Below are 26,680 nucleotides of genomic sequence, written 5' to 3'. Positions count from 1 at the left end.
AGAACGATTGAAGGAGATGAATGATCGATGGAGAATTTTGTGATCTAGTCGAGTTTAAGGACCAAATGAGACTTCGGGGTGTGGTTTAATGAGACGGAGACGAAAAATCGGGGCCTACATGCCACCTCTTTCGCCACGTAAGATAAAAAATACACGTAGGATCAATAAACCGTTTAAAACCGGCTAAACCCGGTCATAAGGGGAAAATTTGCACAATTCAACAAGTTAAAGGGTTAATAGAGCACGAAAAAAAGTTCAATGACCAAATGTGATCAAATTCAAAAGTATGTTACCCTCTCAAGTCATTATCCCTCAGTTTTTATTTCAATTTCGATTTACTAATTTTGATTCGGTTTTTTCAGTTTGTGATGTTATTGAAGCAAGTTGTAAAATGGCAACATCAGGAAAAGGTGGCACAAGAATGGAATCACTTTCTTTTAATGGTTGTACGCTCTCAATGGCGCCGTGAAAGACTTTTTTGTTGATTTTATTCTATGTTTTCGAATATTTGATGTGACATTTTTTTTGTGGTTATTAGCATTTTTTTTATATGTAATTTGAATATATCCATTACGTATTACATTTTTTATTGATTTATAAAAATATATAAAACGGACAATGATGTAGAAACATAACGATCGTATTTATTATTTTTATGCAAAATTAATATGTTTTCCTTATATTTATAAACTACAATAATTAATTTGTATGCATAATAAATCTGTTTTTATATGTACATAGTGAAAAATGACTAAAATATAATATAAGAATGAGCTAACTTTTAAGCATTCGTGAAAATAACAATGTTTTCTAAAATGATAAATTTTGGATTTCAGTAATATTAATATATAATATGATTTATTTATTTTTGAGCTGCGAAAACCTTAAATAAAAAACTAACTAGGTGCTAGAAAAAAAAGCAACATAATTTATTAAAATCTAAGAAAAAAGCATAACAAAATTCAAAATGTTTAATATCATTTTATTTCAACCACATCTCACATTTTATGCTATTTTATTGTATTTCTTCTCTTTTGTTATGTTTTTTTCTTAGATTTTAACATATATATATATATATATATATATATATATATATATATATATATATATATATATATATATATATATATAAAATTTAAATTTGCTAATCGGATTGCAGAAATATTCACAAAATTCTGAATACATGTTGGACGTTAGAAATCCAAAATTTAAAATATGAAATGCATTTTTTTTTGTAAAAACAATACTTTTTTTTAACAACTTAAATATATTAAAAACTAGCAAAGAGCTAGGAAAAGAGCAAATACAAAGATTATGTCAAAAGGGGACTTTGGAGCCAATTGCTTCAAAGAATAGAACCTTTTTTTGTTTATGTTTGCAAACAAAAGAAAAGAAAATTAAACTATACTTTGAAAAATAACATCACAAAGAGGAATTTCTTCTTCAAAAACCAACTCATTTAGATAACCCATAACATGTAACAACGTAAATTTTCAAACCAAAATTTTCATTTTCAAAACACACAAAAACTCATAATATATTTCAAAAACATAATTGTCTCAAGTGTCATAACAATCCATATAAAAATGTTACCATCCCAAAATCATCAACATAATTTTGCATCGGTGTGTAGCCGGTGCCTTCCCGTGATCCTGAGAGGTACCTGAAATACATAACACATAACACGATAATCACGAAGCTTAGTGGGTTCTCCAAAATACCACACACATCTCATTAACCTCTCATGGCTATACTCAAATAAGACCCTCCAGTGAATGTGTCTCAGTGGGACCCTCCATCCCTACAACTCAGGTGGACCCTCCGGTCCTAACTCAATAAAGCTCAGTATAATACACAACATAAATCACAAAGACATAATGCAGGATATCACAATACTCAATATAAGCACATAAGACCCTCCGGTCACACAAAGGTTACCACTCTAGGTAAGTATAATGAGAAGACTCACCTCGTAAGCAAGCAAATAATAATCTCGTACACAAATCTCGAACTAGCCTCCGCCTAACACATAAGATAATAATCTCTAATTAACACTTAAATCACGACTCGAAATAAACTAGGTTATTCTCTCTCTCAAACTCTTGGAATCGGTAAAAGACCATTTTACCCCTCCATGGTCCCCAATCCCCATACTCCCTGCCTTTACGAAACCCTAAAGTCAACAGAAGTCAACACTCGAGTCAATTGTCCATGTTGACCTGACTCGCCGAGTGCATCTATGTGACTCGCCGAGTTCCCCTTGTTCCTTCAGATCATCGCAAAAACCCAACTTAACTCGTCGAGTTGTCCCGTCAACTCGTCGAGTTACCCATGTCCAGATCGGGGAAAACCCAAGCCGACTCGTCGAGTCAGCTCTTTGACTCGTCGAGTCCCTTAAATCAAATCTTGATTCAGACGTTTTAAGGCAGATCTACCCCTCCAAACTCTAGATCCAGCCTCCCAAGGTTCGAATTTCATGTAAAGCTTCGATCTTTACTTTCATGCATGGCATATTTGCTCCATAATGCCAATACAAGCTCTAACTAAGGTGTTTAAGCATAATAACTCTTTCATGGCTGGATAAAGCTAGGACCTTTGGACTCTATGGACCTCACAAAGTCCAGATCTGATGTCTCAATACTTGGCAAGCACAAGTCATACCAAATCTCAAGGAAATATGGAAAAAGCCCTAAAAGTTCCTCATTAACAAGATCTAAACAACATGATGAGCAAGGTGATGACTTTTACCTTCCAACAGAAACTCCAAGTGAATGAATACTGGATCTCACAGCCTTTCTTTGTTCCTTGCTTGAATCTTACTTCTTCTCTTCCAATGATTCACCAAAACACTCAAATTAGAGCTATCACTCTCTCTTAGCTCAAATGGCCGATTAGGGATCACATAGGGGAGTTGGGTAGCTGGTGAGGTGGAAATGAGGACATAAGTTCCTTTAAATAGGTCCCAACCCCGGAGATTTAACGTTTCATCTTACAACGCCAACTCAGCGAGTAGGATCCCTGACTCGTCGAGTCGGTCTTTAAACCCATGTGCTCAATCCAACTCTACTCGACGAGTCGGAAACTCAACTCGTTGAGTCACTCATTAAATAAATAAATAAATAAAGTACCTGGGAGTCGGTATGTTACATAAGACCACTCCTACGATAGCTTCTAATGCCACTTTTCGATTTTTCTAGAGTTGTAAGTCATCAAGCCAATTATAAACGCCAAGCAAAGAGTCTGAAGAAGATCTGGTAATGTCAACCCATTTAAAAACTTTGCACCATATAGCAACAACCATATCACAACACCAAAAAACATGATCAATCTCTTTTGGTTTTTTAAACAGACGGGACACATAAGAGTGTTAAGTTTCATACCTTTCTGGCTAAGATTCCATCTAGTTGGGATTCTGATGCATAAGATTCTCCAAACCATAATATTAACCTTTATTGGAACAAACTTAGACCACCTGGTTTCCAAGGAATAATCCAAAAGAGAATTGTGATCGATATAAACTCTTGTTTCTTTTACAGAAAAAGAAACAGACCCCTCCAAAATCCACCTCCAAGAATCTTTATCCGTAGAAAGTCGAACACTTTCCAACAACAAGGTTAGATCTTCTAAGTGACTGAAAAAGAGTCCCTCTAGGCCTTAACCAAGTCCAAATCCACTCGCCATTCCATTATCACAAACCAAACAGTCTTTAGTTGTTTCAAGATGAAACAACCTCAAAAACCTGTCTTTTAGGGGTAAGTGACCTATCCAAACATGACTCCAAAATCTTGTAGACCTTCCATTTCCAACATTTTTTCTTAAATAAGAATGAAGAACCAAGCCCCTTTCATGCGTAACATTCATAGATTTCACACTTATGGGCCATACGTCATGCCCATGTATCTGGGGACAAAAATTCGACCCCCTTCCTCCAAAGTCACCATAAATCGCAATTATGAGATTCACTCACAAGGCATTTTATTCATCTCCACTTTTGAAGAATGGCAAAATTAAAGGTTTCAATATTTTCGATACCTAAACCTCCTTTAGATTTTGAAGCAATAATTGAATTCCAAGCAACCCCTGGTATTTTTTACCATGTCGACATACCCCAAAAGAAATTGGATCGAAGAGATTCAAGTTTTTTTTTTTAATTTGAATCGGCATCAGGAATAAGGACTAGCAATAAATACCAAGAGATCACAATACTGAAGATACTAACACCGAACGACCACCAATAGAGAGCATGTTTGCTTTCCATCTAGATAACATGTTCTTGAATTTATGGATAACAGGGTTCCAACGTTTTAGGATGGACATACAACAACCAACAGGATGACCAAGGTAAGAAAAAGGGAGCTGATATGCTCGACATCCGGTAAAACTGGCAAAACTACCAACTTCTTCAAAATCTACCATCGCACCATATAAATTAGACTTATGCAGATTAAGCTTTAACCCATAAACACAATAGAAGCATTGTAATAATTTCACAAGAGCTCTAATATTAACTCGACTCTGGTCACCCATGAATAAAACATCATGCATATAGAAGATGAGAGACTTGCAAAGAGCCAACCAAAGCACCATGAAAATAATCGACTACTATTACATCCTCCACCGCTATATGAAGGGCCTCCATAACTAGAATAAAAATAAAAGTAGAAAGTTTGCCTTAGCGGAGCCCTCTCTCAAGCACAAATTCAACAAAAGGACTCCCGTTAACTAAGACTGAAGTCGTAGCTGAATTTAAACAGCCATGGATCCACCGTATCCACTTGTATCCAAACCCCAAGAAAAGCATAACCCGTTCTAAAAAATCCCAAGAAACTAAATCAAAGTGCTTTTCAAAATCCACTTTGAAAAACATAAGAATTTTTTTCTTCTTTTTATACCAATCCAAGATTTCGTTAACTATGAGGGGACCATCCAATATTTGGCGACCCTTGATAAACCCCATTTGTTCGCGGATAACAAGAAAATCAACAACATGAGAAAGACGGTTGGCTAACCTTGGCAATGATTTTGCACTGGGCACCAATAAGATTGATAGGAAGATAATCAGTCACTACAACTTACTACAACTGGATTGTTAACCTTCTGATTAAGATAATGAATGAGGAATTACATCTGGGAGGGATTTTTTCAGTAATAAAAACTAGACATATATGCCATAATATTTTTTTTCAAGATATCCCAATACTACTTGAAGAAAGCAAAAGTAAAACCATATGGATCTGGAGATTTGTTTGGCCTACAATCTCAGACAGCGTCACAAGCCTCTTGCTCCGATATTGGCTCTTCCAAAAAAATTGTTTAGGATTAAGACATTTACAATGATTTCTTCTATTATTTACCTGGAATCCCTTGAAGGATTTGAATTTATCTTGAAAGAAATAAAATAAAATAAAATAAACGTTTTTGACAGGACCTCGGATCAACGAGCCAAACCCTTCAAACTTGACCTCTTTAATTTAAAGTTGACGACGTTCCTGTTAATCAACCCATAAAAATTTTTGTATTTTCATCGGCCTCAATACCCCCAACGAACTTTTCTTTTTTGAGCAGCTTCAATTCGATCTGCGCTTTCAATATCACAAAGGTTTTTAACAGCTCAAACTTTTCTTGTAACAAAATCGCGTCACCTGCTCCCGCCTCAATCATCCTCTTGGTGTTAGCAATATCCAAACGAATGCTTTTTCGAATTCATCTGTTCATTATGAATTCGATCCCATGTTCTAATCTTATCTTTCAAAATTTTCAATTTGTTCTTGAAAACTACACATGTTGGAGCCATTGAGATTTACAACTTCAAACCATGAATTCTTTACTAAGTCATCGAAGGCACCAACCTCCAACTAGGATTTATAAAGTTTAAAAGGAAAGGGACCATAATCCTCAAAATTTTGATGCAAAACAATAGGTCTGTGATATGAAATAAGCCTATCAAGAGCACTTTCATTTATTAACCTCGTTCTCACCGATACTAGCAATGTATTTAACAAGATCCTGCTTACTTCCTTCCATATCGTACCCAAGAACGCTTCCCATCTCAATACGATGTTGGTGATTTTAGTGTCATCATGTCATTTTAAGTAACTGGAACTAACATGTGAGCTAAGGGGCTTCATAATTTGTACTCTAATATATGTATGGAGTAGTGCGGAGTGCACGCATGTATAAGATCGAATTAGAAGCCAGTTCGAAGACTAGTCGGGGGTTCGGGGTTTCCAAAGGGGCAGCGCCCCTTTGGCGGGGTCTAGGGGTAGCGCTCCTAGCGGGGTCCAAGGGGCAGAGCCCCTGGCTGGGGTCCCGCTGGATTATGCATGTGGGAACATAATGTAAAAGTTAATTTCTTGAGGGTGATTATGGTAAAACTAACGAAACTCGTTAGTTTTGGTAACCCTAATCTGGATTAATATTACTTGCTTCCGATGCAACTAATGACGGCCCAACCCTAATGAAACCCTAATCTTGTATAATATATAAACGGCTCTTTTTATACAGAATGGGGTTACATTCTTTAGCTCTCGGTTTTTCATCACACATTCACAGAACCCTTTAGCATATTAGCTTACATTTTCTGTGCCTAGAAACGTAAGTGTCCACTTGGATTATCCTAGGCTGAATTTCTTATAACCCAGGCATAGGGTAGAAATATCAGTTCGGAACGTGATATCACGATCCAAGTTGGTATCCAGATCTCCACCACAAACCCTAAATTTCTCTACATACGAGAGATAAATGCATCAATCATTGATCCACGAGTTAGTTATTGGTATAATTGCAAAATCATAAACTTTTCGCTTGATATATTTTTCTTATATATGTAAAAAGTTGTATTAGATGTAACCTTTATTATTTCTCTGAGCTTCAGATTCGTCTACTAAGACTGGAGGGAATGGGAGGGGTGTTTCCCTCACTTTTTGTGGGCCACCTAAAACCCAAGGAATGGGTAGAAAGCTCCCTTCAATATTTTTTTATTTTAAAAAATATATATATATCATACATATATTATACTCATTTTGTAGGGAATTAAAAACCATGAATTTTGATATAGTTTTTTATATTTTTTTAGTAGGTATATAATTTTATAAATATTAAAAAAAACTGCCCAATAGAATGAGGAGAGAGAGTGCGACACCCCCTCTCCCCGCCTCTTTCCCGCGGGTTGCTTCCCTCAGCCAGGGGGCGGTGTTCCAGTGAGAGAGAAGCACTCCCGCTCCATACCTTTCAGCCTAAGAGAATACATAAACTAGAAACTATTATGCCTATTATGGAAATTGGCGTTGCATTCGTAAGTGTTAATTTTTACAACTAGCTTTATTGTTGTGTAGTGTACTTCCTGTTATTCTTTGTTATATATATATTTTTCTCGATATCTAACAGTATTTTGGCCATCATTTTCAATTTCAGGGTTAACTTCGGTTGTTTTAGGTTTACTTGTGGTCTTCAAGAGCATATTTAATTTGGTAATCTATCTTCTGCTTAACCCACTAACCTAACCCACTAAACACCCATGGTAATGGTATGCATGTTCTGACTTTTAAAGTGTTAATACATATAGGTTATAGAAGCGAATTTATGAATCACCTTGAAAGATGAATCACTACAAATAGATGTGCTTGACTCTTCATTCAAAGCAAGTTTAAATAATATTGATTTAGATGAGTAGGTATGGGCAACGCCCAGACGCGTTGTTCTGAAGTGGAACCCAAAGAACGCAGTTAACACGGCTTGAACACCCCCCCCCCCCCCCCCCGCTCTTTTCGTGTTTTCCGGTGTTACTATGGAAATGGGAGGCAACAGAGGGTTTGGGCTTGGATTTACCATTAAACAGTCATATTTAGACTGTTGTTAAACGGTCACAATTTAAATAAAAAATCATTTTAACTCTATTATAAATACAAAATGAATCCTTTCTATTTATTTTACTTTCACACTTCTCTCATTTTCACTTTCATTTCTTCTTTCTATTTCACATATAATTTCAATAAATCAAAACCAAAAAATGAATCCTTTTGATCCGGCCCATCCGTTCACCGATGATAACGATGAAGATGATATCTTCGTGAATATGATGTACCAGTATTATACGGGCATGCTACTACAGCCAGATCCAGCTCCACTACTCACGCAATGTGCAACGTTAAACATAGATCGCGAGGAAGAGCATAGACGTCTAGTTAACGATTATTTTGCGGATAATTGTGTCTACCAGTCAAGCGATTTCAAAAAAGGTTTCGTTTGTAAAAAAATGTGTTTGGAAGGATAGTCAACGCCCTGGAAGAAATGTATCGTTTCTTTCTAGTTTTTAAATTTATAAATGTCGCTTTTAGATAAAATAACTACAATTTTTAACTGTTAAATATATATTTAGGTATGAATTTTTTCCAAATGAGATATGATGCTAGAGGTAAACGAGGATTTACAGGGTTGCAGAAATGTGTTGCTGCAATTAAGCTTATGGCTATGGGGGAGTCGCCTAATTTTGTTGACGATTATATGAGAATGTCTGAGAGAACCGCACAAGAAGGTTTGTATAGATTGGCAAGAGGTGTTGTTGAAACCTTCGGTAACAAATATTTGCGCAAACCTTCGTTGCATGATATGCAACAGCTATATGCAGTGCATGAAGAAATACATGGTTTTTCGGGTATGCTTGGAAGCATTGATTGCACACACTAGAACCGGAGAAATTGTCTCGTGGCGTGGAAAGGCCGGTATGCAAGCGGTAATCATGGAGCGCCTTCGTTGGCATTATAGGTTGTTGCTTCCCAAGATTTATGGATTTGGCATGCTTATTTTGGGGTTGTAGGTTCCAACAACGATGTCAACGTTCTCGATCATTTCCCAAACTTCGAGGATCTTTTGTTAGGAAAGACACCAGATGCTCCTTTCACAGTGAATGCAAATGAATATAAGTTTGGGTATTACCTTACAGATGGAATATATCCACCATATTCCACATTTATGAAGGCATTTTGACACCTAGTAGACCTAAGAGACAAATTTTTCACGAGACGACAAGAAGGAGCATGTAAGGACGTTGAACGTGCTTTTGGAGTTTTGAAATCAAAATGGAACATATTTAAACATGTAGCACGAACTTATGAGTCAGATATTCTACGAGATATCATGTATACATGTATCATAATGCATAACATGGTGGTCGAAGACAAAAAATGCAATATTACAGTGTATTCACCTACGGAACCGAGACACGTGCAATTTCAACCAAGGACAACGGAATATTTCCATAAAGTGGTTGATATTCAAGACCCAAAAAATACATACGACTTCGTGAAGACTTGGCATATTACATCTATGATGCGCACAAAAATGAATAAATTAGGGAAAAATTGTATTTTTTTTGTCTTTTTTTTTTTTAAGTTTTCAAATGTTTTTGTCATTTGGTGTCATTTTTATTTTAAGTATTATGTTTTAAAATACATGCTATATTAATTTATTTTTTTATAATTATTTAAGAAAAGTCGAAAAAATAAAATAAAAAAAATAGAAAATAAGGGGTGTTATAACATGTTATTTAGTGTTGTCCATTTCTACACTTGATGTTATAACACCAAAAATGACTAGGATGATGATGTGACAACTTTTGGATGTGATAACATGGAATAACATGTTGCCCACACCCACCAGCCTTAGTGGTCGTCTGAAGTTATGTTGTAGCATATTAATGATGCCAAGTGTATTTGGACACCTATATATAATAAAAGATGTAGGCGCCTAAGACTATGTGTTTCTATAGTTACTTTGATTACATATATGTATGGAGAAGGGGCTAATTGATTATGGTCATACTAATGCCAATGGCACTAGATAGATAAAAAAAGGTCTAGCTTGATGGACATGGATTGGTATGGTTAAGTATTATGTAAAGTACATGGGCAACTTTTTTGTGCACAAGTCTTTTGGTCTCAGTTATAAAACATGATATCAGCTTCACAGGTAAGGGCCCCGCCCGACATCAATATAAACATATAAACGGATAAACACACAACACATGCAATAATCACTAAGATAGATACATCCAGAATGATCATCGGGCCCCACCCGATAATTATATAAACATATGCAGGAGTCATACAGACATCTAGCATTCTAAGCATATCAAACCATGGGTCGGCATTGGTGCCTTCGACTCGCTAAACACAATAGGGAAACTCACCTCAAACTGTAAAATCGCTCAGATAAAATCTCAGTTTACCGGTCCGGGATATCCCCATGCTAATATCATCAAATAAATATCTAATTAATAATTGGATCTCAATCCATAATCAAGAGTTTAAATGGCTAGACCAATATACATGGTGAAAGACCTTTTTACCCTTTTCTTAATTGGCCCAGTCCATTAACACCAAAAGCCCAATAGTGGCCCAACATCCTAAATTGGCCTAAAACCCCTCATGGGCCTAACCTAAGAAGGTCCAATTTCCTTAATGACACCCAAGGTACCAAATAGGCCTAAGCACAACAAGGCCCACAAGTCAGAAACTAGTGGCCCAAAAGCCCTAAACAGTGCATCATGTTCTGACCAATCCTTGGTCACGTCATGAGACATGCCCGATCTGGTTTTGAGGCTCACTCCTGACTCAGACGACTCAGCGGGGATGGTGACTGATGCTCACGTCGTGAAACCTTATGTCTCACGTCGTGAGAATTGTCTGAAGCCAAAACCTCTTTTCCAAAGTTCTTAATCCTTTCAATCCTCAATGTCCCCTCTTCCAAAAGTTAAATGGGACCCTAATGGTTCATAAAAATGCTTGCTTTATGGACATGTGTGCACCATGCATGTCCCTTCACCATCTTAGGTCAAAAGTGCAAAAATAGCCTCAAGTTCTCATGCAAGCTCTAATATTCTACAAAATCCCAGATCTGAACGATATAAGACTCAAAGGACCACTTGAATCCATAAAGTTACTAACTTTATGGATTTCCTCCACTCTAACCAAGACAAATCACAAGAAAATGGACCAAAAGCCTAGATCTAGCCATGAAATGCAATAAAGCTTGGGTCTTGATACTTCTTACAATGGTCCAAACAAGATGAAAGTTGATGATGATGATGATCCCAAGCAACTTCCTTCCCAAGATACTTCTTCTCTCATTTTCCTTTTTTTCCATAAGCAAAATACTCAATAACTCAAGATGACACAAAAACTAGGGCTTCTAGAGGCTTAGAGGGTGAGAGAGGCTGATGATAGGTATTCCTAGCCTCTTATTCCCTTAAATACCTGACAATTAGGGTTTGGGGTCATTAAGAACGCTCACGTCGTGAGACCTTATGTCTCACGTCGTGAGACTCCAAAGATGTGGGTCAACAGGTCAATGGTCACTCACGACGTGACCCCCAAGATCACACATCGTGAGAACCCTCAAAAATTCAAAAGTGAGTAAATTTAGTACCTTAAGGTTTGGGATGTTATATATATATATATATATATATATATATATATATATATATATATATATATATATATATATATATATATATATATATATAGGGAAAAGTTCAATAGAGAACCATAATTATGGGTTCTTCAAGGAACCAAATCTTTTTTTCAATTTCTAGAGCTTATTCTTTATCGTAAAAAATATCTAAAAATATCTAAATTCATATATTAACATTGTGAATGTGAAAAATATTTTTCGGATTCACCGTGTGAATCCGGATTCACGTTGTGAATTTTCGAAGATTCACATTGTGAATTTGACGTAAAAAATCGAATTTTATATCATTGGAAAAAGGATCAAAAGTTATGAATTTCTGTATTTTTAGTTTTTTTTTTTATAAAAAATAAGTTCTAAAAGTTGAAAAAAAGATTGGTTCCTTGGTTAATTATGGTTCTCGATTGAACCTCACCCTATATATATATATATATATATATATATATATATATATATATATATATATATATATATATATATATATATATATATATATATATATATATATATATATATATATATCCCAACCAAATTTGTAAACAAGTTTAAAATATGTAAATGACATGGTAAACTTGTAATAGCAGTCAAAACACATAAACCCTAAGTTCATTATTATTTTACACAATATATTGAGTTTGTTGGCAACTCAAAGACAATTAAATAATTTGTTTCATAAAATCAGTGATAACCCTATAATAAATATACGGTTGCACATTCTACATGAACATGGCGGATCCAACGTGTTAGGAGTGGGGGCACGACCTCAACAGATTTTTTCCAAAGCAACTTTTCCTTATTATAACGTTAAACCGAAGAGAAATTAAATATTTTCTTAGTTTTTGTTCCTACAAATCATCCTACCAAGTTAAATAGTAATATGTGTAAAATTTAATGTTCATTTAATGATATTTTAGTATATTAATATGATATATGTCATCATTTAATTGGGTAGGAGGATTTGGAGGAAGAAAAGTAAGAGGATATATAATTTCTCTAAACCGAAATATAAAACTTATGAGAAATTAAATTGATTTCTACTTTTTATGCCTATAAATGTTCCTATCCAATAAAATTATGACATGTGTCATCATTACATATTTTTTTTAAATAACTCATTAAGGCTATATTAGGAATATATCAAATAAAATTAAAATGAATGGTGATTTGTCATAATTTTAGTGGATAGGAATAATTGTAGGCATAAAAGGTAGGAGGTAATTTAATTTCTCAAAACTTATACAGACAATGTTTTAAAAACCGGTTTTTTAATTGAACCGGTCGGGTGACGTTTTTTGGTTTAACCGGTTCAACCGGATGGTCAAACCGGTTTTATATTTTTATATGTTTTTAATTATCCTGCATACATTAATTACAAAACTTGTCATATTTTTAGTATTACAAACCTAAATAGAATGCTAATATATAAAAACAATCATTATAGAAGTCAAAATTAAATAAAGAAGCCCAAAACAAACACAAAAATCCAAGAATGTCCGGTTCAACCCGGTCCATTCCGGTTCAATTCAACCGGTTGAACCGGTTTTTTACCAAAATCGGCCGGATCAATCCGGTCAGAAAATCATTATAAAACCAGTCCAAATCAAACCGTCCTCACCTTTGGTTCCCGGTTCGAACGGTTTTTAAAACACATGAGCCCCCCAATGCTTTGGATAACTTTTGATTGGTATTACCTAATTTAAGTGATATAGAAGCTTTGCTGATATTAATGGTAGAATATTGTTGGTTAAAGGGAAGCCAAAATAGTTGGAAAAGAAGCATAGTTGTAGAATTGTAGGGGATTGAATGTAGTACACTTGGGCCAAAGTCTAGATGGTCATTTATATGAAGCCTACTTGATCATTTATATCAAGCCCACTAGACATTAGAAAAAAAAACATTTGATTATTATTCTTATTATTGCGTTTAGTTTACAAGTTTATATTGGCATTAAAATTAATAAGTTTATCTGAATATTTATATTTCTAAAAATAAAGTTTAGTCTTGAATAATTTGGTTTAAAAGTTTTGTCAAAACTACATTTTTGAAGACTTTATCGATTACAATAAATCGTCAATGTCAATTTGCTAAGTGATCAAATATATCATTTAAGATAAAATATAAACTACTAAGGTGTGATCCAACGAATTTTACCAGACTCACCGACTCAATACCCTAATAAAAAAATCCTAGATATGTCCCTTATATGTAGGGACGGAGGCAAACTTTAAGTTAAGGGGGCACATGTCCCCTATGCAATGTTTTAAAAATCGGTTTGGACCGACCGGTCGAACCGATTGGACTGAGAATCGGGGAAAAGGTCGGTTCAAATATCATCGGTTTTACATCGATTTCTGACTCGGATTGAACATGCCGGTTTCTAGAAAAAAAACCCGGTTGAACCGATCAGAATATACGGGTTGAACCGGTTAAACCAAATAAAAATACATGGAAAAAAAAATCATTTGCATAATAAATTTTGGTGATTTTTTTCAAATCTATATAGTTTTCTCCAAATAAAAGCATATGATAAATGTTATAAAGTTTTTAATGTATTTGGAGTGATCTATAACTTATCTGTATGTATATTTTTAACGTTTGAACTTGTAAACGTCAAATACATGATTTATATATCTATGTGTGTATAGAAAAATAAGAAAAAATATGAAAATTATAGAAACCGGTTGACCAGCCGGTCGAACCGGTTAAACCGAAAATCGATCACTATACCCATGCAACTAAAAAACCGATTTTTAAAACATTGCCCCTATGCCATTTCAATTACCTTATATTTTGTATTAGAAAAATAGGCATAGAAAATTTATTACTATTACTAGTATTATGCATGCCTTCAACCCAACCAACCTAATTACTCAAAAATCTCAAAAGTAAGTTTGTTATTAGGTGGAGACCTATTTTAAATAACATGTCCTCTTTATATTTTAATAACACGTTATCTTAATTTTTAAGCTTTAAACTATAAACTTAAAATTAAAGTGTAAATGCAATGAGATTTATTAAAAGGTCATAAAATGTGGCTTGATAATTTTTTTTTAATATCTACAATCATGTAATTTTCTGAAAACAAGACAATTATGTTAAATCTATACCATTAAACGTAATTAATGAATTGTGAGATTGAATGTAAATTTGTGAATTTCTTAGGGAACACAATAAACATTTGAATTTGAAAATTAGGCTACCCGTATTTTCACAGATAAAAAGCAAGTGAAAAACAAACTACATCATCAATCGTAACCAAATACAGTAAAATACGATTCTCATTTCTCCTAAATCAAAGAATAATATTTACAAGTACAACATTCTGAAAATTATCAGATTGAATGCGATTTTATAAACCCTAACTACATTCACACAACAATTCTTCTAAAATTTCATCGAGAATCAAATCTTCCAAATCAAGTGCAACACACTCAGAATCCAACTGCAAATTCATCCAACCATCATCGCTTCCCAAATCCCTAGACACAATATAATCCAACGACTCACTCATATCCGGTTTCAACTCAACGAGTCGACTCACACGCTTCCAGACTTCATCAACAAGAACTTGTCCAGATGGAGCAGGATGAATGCGGCATAAAGAAGACAACGATTTCGGATAGTATGTCAATGATCTTTCATACATGGTAACCAAAACATCATCAACCAATTCAAAGATGAGTAATCGATGAGATAATTCACTCAGTTCCTCTTCAAATTGGTCTGGATCATGAACATATTCAGATTCTATTTCTTGAAATAAAAAAGGATTTAATAGTTGATTTGATGAACACCATGTTTGTTCAAAACCATTCTTGATGAAACCTGATCTCTCTAGAATCCCCTTCACATAACTATAATCATCATCATCTTTGTATTGTTTTTTTCTCTTTGATGACTTTTCAGTTTCCTTCTCAAGATTTTCTTCTGAGATGTGAAAATCTGACTGAATTTCTTCTTCTGAAAGATTGTCACTTTTATCCATTACATCTTCTTTCAAACACTCACAATCTTGAGTAGAATTTAACCCTAAAGGAAAAGAAGCCGGATTCCTTGAAACAAAACTTGGTTCTTGAGCATTTGAAAAGTTGTCACTTATGTTTGTTAGCTTCAAGCTTCTAGAAGGTCGAAGAACACCTTCATTAGTGACATTAAAATCAAACAACCAAGCATATCTATCTCTAGATTCATTAAGGGAAGATGCTCTTTTGATAAGAACACCATGATTGTTGAAATCATTGTTTGAATAATTTGATGAATCTGATTTCTTGGATTTTGATTTCTTGTAGAACTCATTCAGCTTATCTTTGAGGGTTGTTGGCTTCAAATTTCTACCAGAAGGAAAAGAACCTGATTTGGTTAATTTTGGTTTTGTATCAGAAAGTTGGGAGGTTTCTTGTAAGATATTTGTAAATAACTCTTTGTCAACTTCAAACATTTCTAAAATATCCCGTGAATCCTTATTCTTAACATTACTAGGATTTGATACAATATCTTGATTTTCAGGAAACAAAATGATGGGGTGAACCCATTCATTGCTTTCTGAATGATGAACTGAATAAGTCCTTTGTAACCTTGGACTTGATACAGCTTCTTGATTTTGTTCTTCAGAAACTAATGCTTTTATACGAGCTTTTAGTGACTTTTTTTGGGTTGAGCTTGTTTTTTTATTACTCTTATCCACCTAGTAAATATCATCAAGGAACATCTATCATTCATTATGTTATTCTCTATTGAAACAAGAAACAGACACTTTTGTGTTATAAATATTAAAGAACATATTACATACCAGTATATGACTTGTTTCTGGATCTAAAAGTTTTACAAATTCAAAAGGATCTTCGTTGTCTGATGATATCCTTGTGTATCTTCTGTTGGCTATAGAAAATAAGAAATAGAAGTACTTTCAATACAGATATAAACAAATGGTTGTGTTTCTGATAATTGTGAAGCAATCAAAATTAAATACCTTTGTGGTTTGTATTATGGGGAATTATCTTCTTGACATTAGAGTGCCAGTATTGGTGATGAAGAGCATGAAATATGCCAGATATGCATCCTGGATGATTATTATCAAACTGATCTCCATCTGTCCACAACATCTTTCCCATTTTTTTAACTGCTATGATGAAATTTAATGAACCAAACTTTCGAATTTTCAATATAAAATCTTGAAATTTTAACAAGAAGCACAACAAACTTCCTTAAACAATTCTGTCTCGTGTCAAACAAGCAGAATCATGACACCAAGATAGATGAGGAAAATAAAAAAGGAGACCGAAGAATAGTTATATCAGACTGGAGGAGAACAGGGGAGAAAACGAACACCCGTAAGAGAGGAGAAAAAGCATAAACCCATATTCTTGATTCAGTCAAGCATTTATTCAAACACTTGGTGCGCAGATATAATTATAATAAATATAAAACGTACGAATTACTGTTGGGTGGTTGTTCAATAACTATCTAGAAACGATGACGAAGAGATCTTTACACAAAGACTGTTGATTATACGTTGATAACAGTAGAAAGAAGTATGAAGTTAGCATGCGACACTTTGAGAGAGTCGTGTGTTTACTATGTCAAAAGATGACATGGAAATGGAATTGATCAATTGAAGAAGAAGAATAAGAAGCCGCCAAAAGGAGTTTGGGTTTACCCGTCAACCGCTCACACGGGAAACGGGGAATATTGACCAGAGAATGAGTTTTTCTTTTCCTCTGTTATTAAAAGAATGCTCACGATTTTCAGTATTTAAATTATTTTTCATATATGTAAATTACACATTTTAAATTAATGATTTGTTATTCCTTTAAAATAATAGGTATTTTTAGCACTTGTAATATTGAAAGAATGAAAGTGATGTTCTCATAATAATCCACTAAATAAAATCATACAATAAAGACAGTCATGATATTTTATTTAGTTTGGTAGTTTAACCATAATATTCTAACTATTTTTTTTTCTTATCATAACCATTAAAAATTTCACAAAAACTAATCGTGTTAATATCTTATCATCTTATATCATGTTTAAAAGTAAACAAAATTGTAAAAATGGTCCAATTGTTACTCATTTTATATGTTTTGTAAAAAGATTGAAAAATTATAAATTTATTCTTTTTTTAATAAGTTTTGTTGTGGTTTTCACATTTTTCCGTTAACTTGATTGTTATTTTTTTTAAATGATAACATGGACCATTTTTATAGTTTTTTTTATCAAACTATAAAGACTATTGTTGCATATCCATTTTTTAATTTTATTAAAATATTATATATTAACAACTATTATTTTTAATATATATTATTAATATATTAATAAATAATATTTTATTGGATTATTAATTATTTTTTGTTAATTCTTTTTAATTCTTGTTTTATCTATTCGATTATTATATATTAATAAATAATATTTTATTTGATTACTAAATACTTTTAGTTAATTTTTAAATTTTTTTTCTAATGTTTTTATTGAATAATTATATATTAATAAAATTATTTTATTGGATCATTAATTTCTTTTAGTTAACTTTTTTTTTTCATTTATTTTTTGTTGGAGTAATAATTTTTTTATTGGGTTATTATATATTAATAAATAATATTTTTAATATATAATATTTTTGTTCTAATAAATATTACATTATTGGATTATTGATTTCTTTTAGTTAATTTTTTTAATTTCTTTTTTCTAGATTAATTATTTTTTTATTGGATTATTACTTTTAATTTATTATTTTTTCATATAATAAATATTATTTTATTGGAATGTGATGCGGGCCCTAGTATGGAGGATCAGACTCTTGCGTTCCTAGAGGCCAACGATCATGTGACCAAAAGAGCTTCACGGAAATGGTCATAACTTTGGCTACAGGCTTCGTTTTGGGCATACGACCAGTCAAATTGAAGCTTGAAACGAGGAGCACATCATGATAAGTACCCGAAGGGGACTTACCCAGTTTTGAGTCCAAAAATTGCTTTTTAAAGGAAGATGTGAAGAATTTTGTTATTTTTCCTTTGGGTTTTGTTTTTGAGTTTGTATTTGGCTCATGGACCTTTAGGGTTTTGTTTTAATTTATGTTTTTTATTTAACTATTACTGATGTAATTTGTCTGGTCGATCATCAGCTTTATAAACTTCCAAAAATTTAAAACCAAAAATTTTGTTTTCATAATAATAAAACAATCAACCAAAACATGTTCATAAAGCCATAAAGGAAAATTAGAGTATGTCAATCAATCATCTCAATACATCAGAGTCAAATAAAGCGGAAATCATGGTGTGTGGGATGCAATCAACCCGAGCTCTTCCCTTTCAATCTGGAAGTACCTGAAACACAATTGACAACCGTAAGCACGAAGCTTAGTGAGTTCCCCAAAATACCGCAGACTATACATATCTGTCAGCTCAAGCCTGTGTCAGGTCTATTTCACCCCTGAGTCTATTTCAACTCATGTGTCGACCCAAAGCCGTACCGGGTCTATTTCACCCTCGGGTCTGTTTCACCTCCGAGTCTATTTCAACTCACATGGCAGCACAAGGTTGTACCAGGTCTATTTCACCGTGTATATATATATATATATATATATAGCAAACAGACACACATGCATATAACATATACAACAGGAGTCACAAAGACTACAAACACATAGCATATCCTAGTGTCCTACAGTATAGTGAGCAAACTCACCTCAGTCTGTTGTCAGTCAAACAAATGATCGGGCTGTTGAATCGAAAAATCCCCGCACTAATCAATAAAATAAAACCCCAATTAATAATTGGGCAATAAACCATAACTAAGAATCTAGTTCATTTACCTAATACCCAGGGTAAAAGACCATTTTACCCTTCCCTCACTTGGCCAAATAACTGAGGCCCAACCTAATAGCACCAAAAAACCCAATATGGCCCAAATTCCTAAATGATACCCAAAGCCCATTATGGGACCAAATCTAAAAAGGCCCAAAGCCTAATATTGGCCTAAGGTCAGAAAGACTATTTGCCCAACAAGGCCCAAAACTATAATAGTCCAAATATTGCTCAAATCATAAAAGTTAACAAAGTCAACAGTTGTTGAGTACGCCAATCGTACTCAGACTTAAGCCCTACGTACACCACCTTTGGCCAGTACGCGTTGCATACGCCCAACGTACTCCACAACAAGCCCAACTCGCCATTAAGTGCTTAATTAGTTAAGTCACTTAGTCCACTTCTCATATCTGATCCTAAATGATGTCTTAACACATAAAATTGGCAACTTTACTCCTTTGCATGTCTTAATGTGACCCAATACTCAATAAAACCCATAATAAGAACCCTCACTCATGCATGGTCCAATATAAAACATCAAGATTGCATTTTTATGCACAAGGGACCTCAAAAAATGCTAAGATATACCATCCCTAGCTTCTGGAGTAGCTCATACTCTCATGCATGATTTAAAGGACCATAAAAAGCACAAAAACAAGACCTAACTAGATCTATCAAAATGAACCGTCAAGTTAAGAGATTTATACCTCCAAAAGCTTTCCAAGTTGGTGATGATTCTGGATCCACAAGCTCTAACCACACCAATGCAACTTGCAAGAGTTCTTCTTCCTTCAATATCACCAAAAACACCTTTAAAGTTCACTTCCAAGCTCAAAAAACTCAAATAGAAATAAGGATTTTGTTCTTAGGGTTTGGAGAGGTGGAGGCTGGTCATAAGAAGGTCCAAGAGTAACTTAAGGTGTTTAAATCGGGCACAAACCCTAAAAATTAGGGTTTTCCCCAGGCAACCATACTCCCTGCGTACTTCCACGTATGCCTCGTGTATGTCGGTGCCTTCGTGACCAATATATCGAGCCAGCATGCCCAACAAACTCCTAGCGTACGCCCGACATACTCGGCTAGGGACCAAAATGCAAGAGTTTTAGGGTTAAGGGCAAAAAGGGAAATAACTGAAATGCAAATGTTACAATTCTCCCCCACTTGAATCAAACTCCGTGCTCGAAGTCCATCGTTGTGAACAAATCCAGATAATGCTCCCACATTCATTATGAACCATTGCGGTTCTGCCATTTCACCTTTACAAGATCCACTGGCTTGTTTCGCAGAGCCTTCTTCTTCCTGTCAAGGATGACAATCGGTCTCTCGATATAATTCAGGTGATCATCCACCTGAATATCCTTCAATGGAACCACCGCGGCATCATCAACCAAACATTTCCGCAGCTAAGATACGTAAAACATGCTATGGATCCGACTAAGCTCCTCGGGAAGATCAAAGCGATAAGCAACCCTGCCCACCCGGGCCAAAACCCTAAAAGGACCGATATACTAGGGATCAAACTTGCCCTTCTTCCTGAATCGGATGAAACCTTTCCAAGGTGACATCTTCAGGAGAACCATATCCCCAACCTAGAACTCTAGATCTCATCGGTACTTGTCAGCATAACTCTTCTACCGACCATGGATTTCATTACAAAAATGTCGAAGACTGCATGGGGTTTTAATGTTATCTGGGTGACAGTGGATCGTTTAATAAAGAGTGCTCACTTCCTAGCCATAAGCGAGGGATCTTTTGTAGAGAAGCTTGTTGATATTTATGTTCGAGAGGTGGTGGCTCGACATGGGGTGCCGAATTTGATTGTGTCGGATCGAGATGTTTGATTTACTTCTAGATTCTGGAAGAAGTTTCACGAAAAGTTGGGCACCCGGTTGCATTTCAATATTGCATATCATCCGCAGACCGATGGGCAGAGCGAGCAGACTATTCATACACTCGATGATATGTTGCGTGCCTGCATTATTGATTTTGGTGGGATACGAAAAGCATAAGGTTGTAAGGATTTTGTAGATTACTAAATACACAAAAATAATGTAAATGTTAAAGTGAAACTCTTAACTCGTGTTATATTACCAGGCTTATAGTGGAACGAATGGTATTAACATGATCTTTATTTAGTGATACGGATAGTGGATTCCCATGCATAAATATCATGTTGTGAAATCTTATTAAAATTCAAATCAATTCACATAAATAATGAAAGAAAACCAATGTGCATGGAAGAAATAACATATTTATGTATATATGGCATCCTTGTTTAAAATTGCAAATATAGCGTAAGTGTCAAAGTAAAGAGCAAAGATGAAATTTGTCTTCTATAGATCACTTATAGATCTATAATGAGCAATAAAAACATAGAGAACTAGTGGGTAGCATTACATTGAGCACCTGGTGTACAAAGTTTGCTAGGCTACTTTCACATACAGAAATTTAATTTCAAAATAATAATAATAATAAAAAACAACCCCACAAACCATTATGTGAAGATAAAAAACAATATAATTGAGAAAAAAAGTGTACCGACTGTGATAGAAAATAATCTTTCCATTGCACATATAAGTTATGGTCAACTCCAATTCCATGGGAAATCCTTAAGTTTGTGCACAGAGAACAAAAAAAGTTTGGTTAAAATCTATAGGTATCGAATGGCAAAATATAAATAGCAAGATTAAGAATCTCAGTAAAATTGAGGGAATATACAAAGATAATTTCATTGTCCTGATTTCATGGGATGTATTTGCTACTTTCCAAATTTATGATAGAGTGAATGAGGGGGAGATAAGTTTGAACGCATCTCCAAATGGAATGACACAGCTAAACTCCTGATTTTCAGCAACGAAAATAAAAAGAACGAATAAGATGGAATTAAATTAATGTTTGATGAGAAACAAAGGAAGAACACATGGAGTTTATATAGCAAAAAACACAAGCACACACAGAAAGACCGTAGAGAGAGACCACATTTATGTTTTGTGACTTTATTTTGAGCAAACTAAACCAAAAAAGTAAACAATAATTAAAGAACTTTAAGAACATAGACATTCTTACCTTCATAAATCAAGTTTAATTATGTGGGATTGAGGGTGACTTCAAAACCATCATAGTTTCTATCATTGCATATACGTCGGTATCTTCAAAAACACAAATGACTACTGTAAAAGAATAAACCAAAAAAATGAAAAAAAAAGGAACCAAATGAGAAGTGATACAAAGCTTTTGATGAACCCTAAAATCAATCGGTCGAGTGTTATTTGAGCAACATGTAACGAATCGTGTAGGAGGCAAAAGGTAGATGCAAGGAAGGAAGAAGCGTGTGGAAGGATTAAAAATGAAACTAAAAACCCTTGATTGGGGAGATATACAAAAATGGAGGAGATAGAGATTGAAGAGCAGAGGAAAACGTTACTCTAGCTTTATTTGAATTCGTTTGCATAGTCATATCCATACACATTTGCGATAAGCAGAAAAATTAGAAATTAGGATTCCTGATTTTTTGTCTGCCTAATATAAATGAAATTCAAATTTCTTAGCTGATTTATCGTGATATCATATTATTGATCGGCATCCACATTGAGAGGGTGAAAATGAGCGGGAAATAGAAATTTAGGGAGCATATGAGAATGACACGTGACAGTCAATGGGTTTAGAAAAATGACATGTGGCAATTTAGGAGTCTTTTATTAGGATTATATATATATATATATATATATATATATATATATATATATATATATATATATATATATATATAGCTAGGTTATAATGTGGATGGACAACTATTGTGCGGACGTAGGGACATTGTTATTCTATGAGAATTACTAAGAGAATAATTTGTTTAGTAATGTGAATACATTCAACCTCACACAAATATCGTCATTTTCATGTATTCTCACTAATTCTTATTCATTTTTGTTCTCACACACCGTTTTTCACTCATGAATACGACTCAATAAACATCCTAACAACATTCTGATAAAATGAGAATAATAATAATAAATCTATAATAACCTTATAGAGGATTTAATTAGTGAGAATGCGTGATAATGAAAATAGTTATGTAAGATTGAACGCATTCATATTATCAAACAACATGTTTTCTTTGTCATTCTCATAGAATAACATTGTCCATACGTCCGCACAATAGATGTCAATCCACATTTGAACCTAGATCTCTCTCTCTCTCTCTCTCTCTCTCTCTCTCTCTCTCTCTATATATATATATATATATATATATATATATATATATATATATATATATATATATATATATATATATATATATATATATATATATATATATATATATATATATATATATATATATATATATATATATATATATGCTTTTGAAAACTTGTGTAGGTGTTTTGGAAGCTATATGAGGCAGTTGGTCTGGGACGGGTAAGTATGTCATCTAAGTCATCTCACCAAATCACCAAATCACAGATGACTTACTTTTTTAGAAATGTAACCGAGATGTTGCTCCTATAACACATTATTCATACATATGTGATTGGTTTTTCGTCCAAGGATTAACATTGTTGTTTTAAGGTCGACCACCTTTGGAAATTGTTTTGGAAGCTAGAAGAAGTCATATTTATTAATAATGAAATACTTGAAAATCTGCAAAAAAAAAAAAATTATATGTGGTGGGGATATAAAATGAAAGAGCACTGAGATACCTTGGGCTTATATCATTAAATTTTGTACATTTTGGATAATTGACTGATTGAGGCACTTTCACCTGCTATTTACGTGACTACATGTGTATGTGACTATGTGTATGTCACTGTGTGTGTGATTGTGTCTATATATGATTATGTTTGAATTTAACTTTGGGGATTATGCTTTTGATTTTAGTTGTCATAATGTTTAATAGTAATGTAAGATAAGAACGTTCATCGATTTTAGATGCCAATAAAACATACATCAAATATGACACTTTTCATATAAAAAACTTACGGTGAGAATAAAAAGTCAAATTTAAGGTTTTGTATGTGCTTTGAATTTTTTTAATTATTTTTCACGTTTTTTTTTTCAAGCTTTTGTTTTTAACATAGTTATTGCAAATTATATTCTTTAGTTGTTGTAAATGTGTAATAATATATGTACGGTGTATATATATATATATATATATATATATATATATATATATATATATATATATATATATATCATTTCATTATCATACATACTTATAAAGCTATTATTTTTTCTTGAATCTCATGCATTTGAAACTTCTTTTTTTAACTTCCTCAAACCACATTCATTTGAAACCCCCCTTTTTAACTAATGCATCTCAAAAGTTTTCTTAATTATGATTTAACACTCAAAAGTTTTATAACTTATATTGTGTACATACTTATAAAGCTAACATTTTTTCTTGAATCTCATGCATTTGAAACTCCCTTTTTTAACTTCCTCAAACCACATTCATTTGAAACCCTTTTTTTTAACTAATGCAACTCAAAAGTTTTCTTAATTATGATTTAACACTCAAAAGTTGTATAACTTATATTATGTTTAATTAGCATTTAATGAAAAGTTTAGTATAAAAATGTCAATCTTTTGTGTCTTTTGTGTTATATAAAATCTTACATGTAAGAAGAATTTGAAGATATTGTGATTAAAAAGTTTTCATGTAGTTGAAGCATTCACGATTCAAATATGATGATTTGAAGAAATGGGTTATGTCGATCCAAATATGATGATTTGAAGAAATGAGTTATGTCGCATCGATGGTAATTGTAATATGATTTTTTTCTTTCAACCAAAACAAATGAAACTTTTCTATTCTTTCTTTATATTCAGTTTCTCATTTAATATTTATATGTGATTTGTGTGTATTACTCAATCTTGAATGTGACTCTCCAAACATCAATGTTTTGCTTAGAATATCTTTTTGATTCTTCTTTTTCAAGAAAAATATTTTGATTGCAGGGTAGTGAAGAATTATCATCAAGTTTCTATGGTTGAATGGTGTTAAATGAAGAAAGAAGATTCATAAAATGGATATAGGTTTTTTTGTTTGAGCAAAGTTGACGAATGTTAGTTTTTTCTTTTGATTTAAATGTATGTTTATGTAACATCTTTATTTATATATTCAACTACCCAATGCTCTTATTTATTTGATTGTAGTTTTTCTATTTTGATTATGTTTATTTTCTATTATATTTTTGTTGGGTTATCCTACACAACATATTTAAAAGACAATATTTAAAAGATAACATAATTTTGAACATTTGATATGTAATTATGATAGACTTATCATGATATGTTCTTCATATGAAAGTAATTTATCCATATTACTACGAAAAAAATACATATAACATTTACAAATATATATATATATATATATATATATATATATATATATATATATATATATTATATGTGATTTGTTTAACATGTATATGCACCTATGTATGTTATAAATTTATAATTAAATATCTTTATGTTTAATAATTGAAGGGATTAAAATGATGCATCAAAACCAATTATTTACACGAATATAATAATAATAATAATAATAATAATAATAATAATAATAATAATAATAATAAATATACATTTCTAAGTACCGCATTCATTTGAAACTCACACTACAACTCAAAAGTTTTCTCATTTATGTATATTTATTAGTTACAACTCAAGAGGTTTTAACTTATGATTATTAATTAGTAATCACTAATAACTTTTTATTTTCCTTTCTTTTATAAGGTTGTAAAGTTTTGCTCATTAAAAACATTAATATATTTGAAGAGATTTGTGATTTAAATATGAAGAGTTAATATAAATGTTATAATAGATGTTTTAGTGTTTTTATGTTATTAAAAGTTATAGTATTTATTTTTCATATTTTTTATTATTCATTGTATATATATCTTTTTAATACAAATGTCATAATAGATGTTTTTCTATTTTTTATGTTACTAAAAGTTGCAGTTCATATTTTTGTTCACACGTTTTGTTACCCATTATATTATCATTCATTTGATATATAATTTACACAAGATAAAACAGTTTATAAAATTATCAAATAATTGTATATATCACAATGACTTAAAAATTAAACCATAATGTTTAATAAAACTAATATGTTAACTATATGTTTGCTTTACTACTAACATTTTGTTTCAAAGTAGAAATATTAAATAATAATTTGGTAAAAGTTTTTATTTTAACTATATAATTTTATTCTCGCGCAACACGCGGGGATTCGCCTAGTATACTTATAAAGGAAACATTTTTCCTTTCACCACATTCATTTGAAACTTCCATGTATTTTTTTCCTTTCACCACATTCATTTAAAACCCCTATGACTTTTCAATATCTTTCTAATAATATTTATAATTTTGTTAATTAAGTTAAATAAATATCAAATCTAAAGTGT

The 26,680-nt window shown here is 32.7% G+C and overlaps 2 protein-coding genes across 2 annotated transcripts; one reads left to right on the top strand and one right to left on the bottom strand.

Annotated features, from left to right (window-relative positions):
• Window positions 1-8,008: 8,008 nt before the first annotated feature.
• LOC111902190 (uncharacterized) lies at window positions 8,009-8,985 on the top strand. Its single transcript, XM_023898045.1, has 3 exons — window positions 8,009-8,237; window positions 8,378-8,653; window positions 8,816-8,985. The coding sequence occupies exons 1-3, from the start codon at window positions 8,009-8,011 to the stop codon at window positions 8,983-8,985; spliced, it is 675 nt and encodes a 224-aa protein (XP_023753813.1).
• Window positions 8,986-14,726: 5,741 nt separating this feature from the next.
• On the bottom strand, window positions 14,727-17,188 carry LOC111902210 (protein TRM32). Its single transcript, XM_023898064.3, has 3 exons — window positions 16,436-17,188; window positions 16,256-16,344; window positions 14,727-16,150 (listed from the first exon to the last, which is right to left on the bottom strand). Exons 1-3 carry the CDS (start codon window positions 16,575-16,577, stop codon window positions 14,825-14,827), a joined length of 1,557 nt encoding a protein of 518 aa, XP_023753832.1. The 5' UTR covers window positions 16,578-17,188; the 3' UTR covers window positions 14,727-14,824.
• Between the last annotated feature and the right edge of the window lie 9,492 nt (window positions 17,189-26,680).

Source organism: Lactuca sativa, chromosome 9 (genome assembly GCF_002870075.4).
Source record: "Lactuca sativa cultivar Salinas chromosome 9, Lsat_Salinas_v11, whole genome shotgun sequence".
Taxonomy (NCBI): domain Eukaryota; kingdom Viridiplantae; phylum Streptophyta; class Magnoliopsida; order Asterales; family Asteraceae; genus Lactuca; species Lactuca sativa.
Note: the sequence above shows the minus strand (reverse complement) of the source record. Positions and strands in the feature narration are given on the sequence as shown.